The following is a 9010-nucleotide window of genomic DNA, read 5'->3' on the forward strand; positions in this document are numbered from 1 at the left end:
AATATCAGGGTTTCCAACAGCCCTCTGTCGAAGAACCTTGAATTTTAATTGAAAAATGCCGGACATCGGCATAACAGGTGTTTCGAGTCTTTTTTCTGTGCCACAGAATCGACATACATAAATCACCTTGCAGTTTCCCTATAAGCTTCAGATGATAGCGATTTGGACAATGTCCTGTTATAAGATCAGTATAAATGCTTAGATCTTTCTTCGAAAGCTTTAGGATTTTACGAATCATTGAAATGTTTGGAGAGATAAACTGTTTCGACTGCCTAGCAATGAAAGTGTTATTCCAATTTAATTCCACTTTCGCACATTTCCATACTAAAACTCCATTTTTAAAGCAGAAGCAGATAAAACTAAATATAAAAGCCATATAACTTAATATGACTTGATTTCATGGAATGGTCGGGGCCACCGTTAATCCCAATGGTAATCACAACATGACAATAGTCTGAAAAGATTCGAACAGTTCAGTGACATCCTTTCTGCATGCGTCCAATGCATGGTAAAAAATTGTATCTTGAAGTTTTTCGTCCCTTACATCCAAAATTAGGGTAGGTACGTGGACAAAACTGAATAAAACGATCAATTTGGAGCCCCGAAAGCACCGAAAGGTGATGTTCCGGAGTGTGTAATTTGTTGTATTTCTATTTTATTCTTATCTATTACCTATGACAGCAAATATCTCCGTCAAAAGTGGTAGCAAATTTCACTAATACAATGTTTAGTTGATTGATACCTCAATCTAATTCGGTTCTTTTGAAGCAAGTTGAATTAAAATAGAACAAAATTTAAAGTGAATGGAGCCATAAGTCTTATTCCAAGCCCCCAATTTTCGGCGTCGGAACTTAAAGGTTAAGCACAATAGTCGCCTGTGACCTGTAGCAGGAATCAGAAAGCTTAGATGGTGTAGGATATTTGATCGAGACTAACGGGATAATTACTTCAACTTTGCATGGATTGGGTAATTTAGAGATGTAAACTCGTTGAATTGTAAAAATCTGCCTACCATTAAAAAATGCAACATTATTCCACTTTATTTTTTTGCCCCTTCAAATTTCGAAAATTTTTGAAGGGGGGGGGGGGTGACATAAACTTTTTTCCAAATTTGTATAAGCCTAAGTGGTCAAATAAATCATGAATGGTACATTATACTTTTAGAGCATCACTTTAGATTCGTGAACCGTTCGACTAGCAGAAACACAATAGGGGAAAACTATGTAGCAAACTGGATTAAATTTGGAGAGAAAAGTGATATTTGGGTTTCTACTCCCAAATACCAACAACAACCAAATACATACACGAGTACGATTTAAAATACGAGTGGTCTAGATTTTTGAGCACGAGCAAAATTTTACAGCGTTATTTCTTTTGCTTGGACGCCATTTAGATAACTGGAGAGTAATTGTCAAAACCAAAATAGGTAACCATTTTGCACCCACACACCCACAAAATGCAGAGTGTTTGGTTTTTTCAAATAAACAATTAAAAAGTGCTTCAACCAAATTTTGATTGTAACACCCTTTACATTAATTAATAAGCATTATGGTCAAAATTGTCCTTTTCACCATTATTTTTGTGATTTTTAATAAATTAAAATGTAGGAAAATAAAACCCACAAGCTGATCTGATTACACATTTAATTCCCGCAGCTGCGGCGACTCTCGTCCCAAGAAAATCGAATCCCATTTCCTCTCGAATGAATGTCATCCCAAAAGTTCATCGCGCACAAGACAATCGCCCTTAGCCAAAGTAACGGATGCGGCTGATGCTGCTGTGAAGCTGTAAAAAAGTACCAATCTCCTTTTTAAAAGGGGTTGCGATTCATTGCTCGGCATACTGACGCATGTCCGCGCGGATGACATCAAGAACCTGATTACTACTTCACATCACAGTTCACAATCGGTTACACAATGTCGAAAGGAGTCAGACCGGGAAGCACAAACAACAGAACCGAGAGTATGCCGTTTGCTCCTTGCCGGTTAATGGAAGTGCAAAAGCTAAGACCGCTCATTTAATTTGGCCTCGGGGTGATTGGATTCTGCGTCCTTCCCGGAGACGCATCCCTTTTGTGCGGTGACGGCGGCGACGTCCGGATGATGATGATGATGTTGATGCTGCTGTCGACGTTGTTGTTGTAGTTGTTCCTGTTGCCTAGCAAAATGAAAATTCAATTGATTCTCCGGTGTGGTTTTTTCGGCTAACCAACCGAAGCAAGGGATGAATGGACGCATTCCCCTCGAAGGGGTTAATCCGAGCTGATGGAATATCTGGAAGCTGGATGCCTGCTTGACACAATGAGCTTTTGTGTGCTAATGGAAGGGGATTTTCAACGATTATTTTGTAGCAATTGAGTTATGTTTTTTGTTGAGCTAATTATCTAGTTATGGGACGAATGAGGCACTTCGGGATTGAGTTGCCGAAACGAGATTTCGGACAGATTTTGCCCTCCGGGTTCTTACTTAATTGACGGACTTCTGGTTTGCTGAAATCCGAGATTTTTTAGACAGTCGATATTATTCAACACGAAATCGTTAATTTAGTAGGATACTTGTTTTCCAAATAAAATCAATAAATGACAAACCTCAGAGCTACAACTACGTATTGCCAAGAAAAATATTCGGAACATTCCGTAATCTACCAAACAAAAGACGCTTCGACAAACAAAAGCGAAAAGGCATTAGCAACGGTTTTCTGTTTAAAAACATAATTTATGATTGCCAGAACAGCATTGAACCATCTGGACTGACCCTTTCTCAGCAGACAACGCAACAGCCTAGCGCAACTGTAGTTCTGAAACTACAAACCCTACCACCATCCTGCGTCTTTCCTCGGTGACAACCCAAAATTTACCAGTTCGGAATTAATTATCCACACGATTCACCATCAGATTTGAGAAAATCCCGTCCCCACACCGCTACGCTGGTGCAAAACTTGCCCAAGCCGAGGCAACTAAACTTCAAACTCATCTATTCACATAAATTAGAACCACAACCGAGAACACATTCCTTCGAACGATATCCTCAAACCTACCGGATTCTCCTATCGACGAAAAGAAAAGAAAAATAAAACACACACCGGCCACTGTCCACTGTCGTACTTACCGTTTCTTCTTCCCGTACTTTCCTTCCTGCCATGAGAATATCACCGTAAGGATGTGTACCTACCGGTTACGGACTCATCGAACAGGACAAAGTTTTCCCCCTTCCTTCGGGCAACATATCTGCATCGACACTCGGTCGGTTCGTTCCTTTCCAATAGAATGTGTGATTGTTTGCCTCCGAAAAGGACCTCTTCTCGACCGGTCATCAGTTTCCCTGCGAAAGGAAGTGATAATGTTTGGCTTTCGCAGCTTCGACCGAAGGAAAAATATTTTCTTCCAGATTAAAGTTTAAAATTGCTGGTCATTTATTACCACATCGCCGGTCGGCCGCAGATGGAGCCGGTGTGAGCACTACTGGCGACGAACAAGAGAACAGTATGCTGGTCAATGGTCTCTCCGGTTCCGTTGTTGGGGGCTGAGGGAGGTTTAGTTACGTCTTGGTCCGGCGATAGCGTTCCATGTGAAGAAACCGAAGAAGCTCAATAATTACCGGCGAGGAAAAGGGTGACGATTATTGTTTCGAAGTTTTGCGTATGTTCCGGATAGATTATAATCGGCAGCGCTGTGGATGACTTTTGCTTTATCGGTTCGTGCAAATGGTTTTTGGAAGGACACTTTCTGATTGGTTTTGAACATTTGGCGATCCAACGTAGCCATTGATTGGTTTGCTAAGTAAAGATTAGTTAAAGATTGAACCGTAGACTTATGAAAACAATATGCAACCCAAAGGTTGTTATCTGTTTCATAATATTTTTCTCTGGACTCACGGTTTGAATATGTGACGATAGTTGATTAACGCTAATATCCATAAGAACAATTAAACAATACTAATCGAACTTTTTGGAGACCAGTTTTGGTATATTTAGTGAAAAACCAAATACTATTCCAAAACAAACACTAGATTTCAGAACTAATTTTGCGAGTGTAGCTTCAATGTGAAATGAGATAATAAGCAATATTTCTTTTACTATTAGATGCATTAAATATGATTCATGATTTTCGTTTTGTAGACAGCCTCAAAACTGTATTTAAAGTGGTGTACCACTAACTGGTTGGTTGGGTTTCATTTGTTAACAGAGACTTTAAATCATAAGATTCATTCGTCTCCCACCACTAAATTTTTAACCAAATCGAAGTAACTCAAATCAAACCTTTTTTGTCCTCTGTAATGCTTGAGGTCTGCTTGAGAAATTTTGGTTATTCGAAACTATTTAGCTAATTCATATTTTACATTAATGTGAACTTTAATGTACCATAAATGTTGAGACATTTTATAATGTCCTTTCTCATAAATCTGTAGTTTGCTATTGTTGTAAGAAAGCAAAAGAAAGCGGTTTCGGAAAGCGTGAAAACTAATGGTTTTCGTCGATTTGATTTCTTGTCCAATGAAATGTGGATTCTTTCCCGTAAAACTATTCAAATAAATACAAGTAGAATAGTTAGATACAGCCAAAATTTGGATATTGATTTAAAGCACTCTTTTTCCGATGGTTTTCCAGTAACCCTCTTTTACGCGACCGCAAAAAAATCAAGAAGCTGACAAAACTTTCCGCTAAAGAAGAAACAAATATGTTACAGATGTCAAAGAGGCCTGTCACTTTGACAGACTCCAATTTTCGCCCTCTTCAAGCCGTTCTCGTGCCCATTGTTATTCCTTGCATCGCCCATCCAACCTTATAACCCACTCTAGGCCGACGAGACGAGAGCGCGTGCGAAGCTTCAAAGCGAAACCGGAAAAGAAGAAATGATTTTTTATTGATTTTCCAACTCCGGGATTTTTATATTAAACCACTGTCACTGCCGACTGCTCCGTCAGCGGAGATTCCCATCTCCGTAGGCCGCAGATTGCTGCGAACGGAAAGAATGGATGCTCTCATTTAGTCGAGCTCGGTAAAAAAAAGGATGGAATCGAGATGGGACTTGGCACGCGTTCATCGCGTTTCGGGAGAGTTTGGTTCCGACCGAAAAAAGGGGTTGATTATTGTTGTTTATTCGCAGGGAAACATGTGCACGTAATCATCGCTTGTCTGCGCCTATTCGGAATGCGGTTCATTCGGTGTCACACGTAAACGCACAGCATCCGAACCGCACGGGCTCGGTCGGACACTTGTCACGTTGAATGTTTGGCTTGTTATCTGTTTCATTTTTGGTGCGTCCTTTATTATACAAATTCAATAAGGTGGAAAAAGTGTATCAAACCGTGGTGGAGGGTTTTTTATTCCAGCAGCGGCTGCGAGATCATATTACAACTGGTTTTCGTCGATCCACTGTTTAAACTCGGAAACACGTGTGAAAACGTCCGGTGAGCCGATACCACAGAAACGTGTCCCGTAGGACACCACACCGGCGAGTTGATTGTTACAAACCAGCGGTCCGCCGGAGTCGCCCTGGTGAGACATGAGAGAGGGGGAAGTAAATTGTAGGTTATACGTAGTGCATGTTGATTAAAAATTGTAATTGTGCGTGTTTGAGAACCAAGGGTAACAACTTAGTATCAACAAAATCTAGGTGTAGTGTGATTACATTGACTCCTATATCTACTGACTTACCCCACAGGCGCCCTGTCCAACGCGGGTAAACGTGCAGATTTCAGTAGGATTAACCGGAAAACCACGGCTTCGACATTCGTCGTTCGTGATGGTGGTAAGTTCTGCGCGTTGCAAATCCGTGGGCGTTCTTCCGATTCGGATCGGAATCGTATATCCCCAGCCGGTCAGCAGGCAGTGAATCCCTCCATCGACGTGCTTGCTAGAGTACGTGATCGGCTGTACCTTGTCGCTGTACACAAATGGATCCGACACTCGAATTATGCTGATGTCACACTTGTCCAACTCCACGTACTCCGGATGAATTTTGTACGATTGAATCATGTGACGAGTTCCCTTGCTCCCATCATCCCTCAGATCATTCGTACCGGATATGATCGACAGCCGTGAGGGGTCGATACCATCCAAACAGTGAGCTGCCGATACGACATACGTCGGAGAAACTATTGAACCGCCGCAATTGTGAGTCCAGGTTTTCGGGCCAAGTCCGTAGAATGAATTAATCATAATCTGCAGCGAAATTTGGTACGGAATGGCTTCATTCGCTTTATTACCACCTACAATTTTACTTTGTCCACCGCCTGGAAATAATGATTGCCAAATGATTTTTCCAAATGCAAACAGTTCACCGACGAACCATTAACGGTCACCAGACCGTGAATCATCACGAGGGCGCTAACCAGCGAAAAACTTTTCGCCACTTTCATTATTGCTGTCGATTTTTCACAGCTTCTGACGTTGTATAATTACTGTCCTGCGAGACCATAAACTACTGATGTCGCCGAGAAGCCACCGTCACTGAGCTGCTGGCCGTCACCGGAACCACAATGACCGACTAGGAAGCACCTTTAATGGCATTTATATTGTTTTACAATCGGCCAGACCGAGTCGGTTATCACTGCTGACTGTCGGTGGGTTGCGATTTATGGCGTGCGTCGGGACGGCCGGCGGAGGGCTGTGCTCTCTGTTACCGTTTTTTCTTGCTTAACTGTGCAGTTTTATTTTTATTTACGACTACTAGTTGAAATCAGGCGCCTATGGTGCGCGGTGTAGTATCCAGCTGACTGTCATCGACTAAAAGGGACCGGCAAGGTTAAGGGTGTGAACGAACCATGCGGGTGTTTCTATGGCTTGGTCGATCACGCGGAAGCACCAATCCAGTGGCAACTGTCGATAAGCGACGTGGTTTAGTAAGACTGTTAGACGCGGTTTGAATAATTGATTCGAGTGCTTCTATTCGCGACTCATGGACGACTTAAACAGCTGATGAACTTCACCTAGAATACTAACCTTGTTTAGGCCGAAAAATGGCAACGAATTAGCAATTAGCAACGTATGATTCATGAAGCTAAGGGTGATTCACCTATTTTGGACAGGCGTTACGTGTATGTACTCTATTTTGGACATTTCCATGCGATTTTGCCGTAAATGTCCAAAATAGATTACGCGTAATGCCTGTTCATGCAAAATAAATCACTCTATTACTTGTGATTTGTTTACCTCTTAAATGGAAGTATTTATAATACGTTAATATAAAATCTTTGCTTAAGAACGGAGTTTTAGTGTAACGTGTTATAGAATTTCAATGTAAAGTCAGATTTTGATAAGGAAAAATAAAAATCAAACAATTCCAATGTCATTTTAATGTTATTTATATGGAATATTTGAGTCATTTTTTATTTTTCTAGAGTCCTCTAGGTATTATTCTTCTATATTCGTGTCATTTGTCACACTTCAGTTTTGTACTATTTTGGTGCAATTTTGATATTAAATATGAATTATTTTCATATCTTTTTATATCTGTTTGTCGCTTAAGTCATTTTTATACCATTTTAATGAGTCTTTTGTATTATTTTTTATCAGTCCCATATTAGTTGTTAAGAACGACTCATTAAGTATGCCTGTGAGTCGGTGAGTAAATGCGATGAGTGGTAGAGATGACGTTCCTGATACTGAGCTAATGAAGAACAAGAAACTTATGTAAATTACATCAGAAATTAAAACAATCAGATGAGGTAGACTATTGAAAGGTAAAGTAAAAGGAGTGAATCGGTAGAATCGGTTAAATAGTCTACATTTATTATTGACATAGACGATGAATTATACATAGTCAAACACAAATCAACAAAATAGAACTTTGTCATGATCATGAGTAAAAACCAACTGCATTTATAGGGTCAGTTGTGAAAAGAGTGGATCGGTCTGTAAGAGGGAATCGGATTGAAAACTATAGTTTTTTAATCAGAGATTTCTGATTGCAAAGACTTATACTGAACTTCAATTCCGAACATTAGTTATTATATCTCTTTAGCTCTGTTTTATAACATTTCTGTATTGTTTTTATATCGTTTCAAGTGTTATTATTGTACATTTTTGTGTCATTTTGTCATGTAAAATGTTTATGCCATTTATGTATTTTATTTGTATAACACATTTGTCGACTAACATTTGAAAAGGGCGGATAAACCAACTGTCAAACAGAACGAGTGAGAGTTCATTTTCCTATACTGCTCCAGCAAAAAATAATTCTCACTCGTTCTGTTTGACTGTTGGCTTATCCGCTCTTCCAATTGTTGGTCCACATTTAACATTTTTGTTATTGTGACATCATTTTCGTGTGATATTTGTGTATTTTCTGTAACATCTATTCTATTCTATTCTACACTTTTCTATATACACTGAAGTCGCTTTTTACGCGTTTTTTTACGCGAATTTCGGAATTTAAGCGATTTTTTACGCGATTTTCGAAATTTACGCAGTTTTTATACGCGATTTTCGGAATTTACGCTGTTTTTTATGCGATTTTCGGAATTTACGCGTTTTTTACGCGAATTTAGGAAATTACGCTGTTTTTTTACGCGGTTTTGATTTACGCGGGACGTATTCTTTGCATAAAAAGCGACTTGAGTGCACGTTCTGCATTTTATCATTATCCTTTTATTATCCATCCATCCATCCATCCATCCATCCATCCATCCATCCATCCATCCATCCATCCATCCATCCATCCATCCATCCATCCATCCATCCATCCATCCATCCATCCATCCATCCATCCATCCATCCATCCATCCATCCATCCATCCATCCATCCATCCATCCATCCATCCATCCATCCATCCATCCATCCATCCATCCATCCATCCATCCATCCATCCATCCATCCATCCATCCATCCATCCATCCATCCATCCATCCATCCATCCATCCATCCATCCATCCATCCATCCATCCATCCATCCATCCATCCATCCATCCATCCATCCATCCATCCATCCATCCATCCATCCATCCATCCATCCATCCATCCATCCATCCATCCATCCATCCATCCATCCATCCATCCATCCATCCATCC

The 9010-nt window shown here is 40.3% G+C and overlaps 1 protein-coding gene across 1 annotated transcript; it reads right to left on the minus strand.

The window, feature by feature from the left end:
• Positions 1-5349: 5349 nt before the first annotated feature.
• Positions 5350-6359, minus strand: LOC128739729 (chymotrypsin-1-like). The gene is made up of 3 exons (XM_053835227.1): positions 6290-6359; positions 5656-6233; positions 5350-5493 (listed from the first exon to the last, which is right to left on the minus strand). The coding sequence occupies exons 1-3, from the start codon at positions 6357-6359 to the stop codon at positions 5350-5352; spliced, it is 792 nt and encodes a 263-aa protein (XP_053691202.1).
• Positions 6360-9010: the final 2651 nt, after the last annotated feature.

The sequence above is a fragment of the Sabethes cyaneus genome, chromosome 3 (assembly GCF_943734655.1).
Source record: "Sabethes cyaneus chromosome 3, idSabCyanKW18_F2, whole genome shotgun sequence".
Lineage (NCBI taxonomy): Eukaryota > Metazoa > Arthropoda > Insecta > Diptera > Culicidae > Sabethes > Sabethes cyaneus.

Excerpts from the sequence above, each read along its gene's own strand:
- LOC128739729 (XM_053835227.1), bottom strand. The coding sequence starts at position 6,359 with ATGAAAGTGGCGAAAAGTTTTTCGCTGGTTAGCGCCCTCGTGATGATT. Across the intron at positions 6,234-6,289 it reads CGGTCTGGTGACCGTTAATG|GCGGTGGACAAAGTAAAATT; the intron begins GTTCGTCGGTGA and ends CATTATTTCCAG. Across the intron at positions 5,494-5,655 it reads TTGGACAGGGCGCCTGTGGG|GGCGACTCCGGCGGACCGCT; the intron begins GTAAGTCAGTAG and ends ATGTCTCACCAG.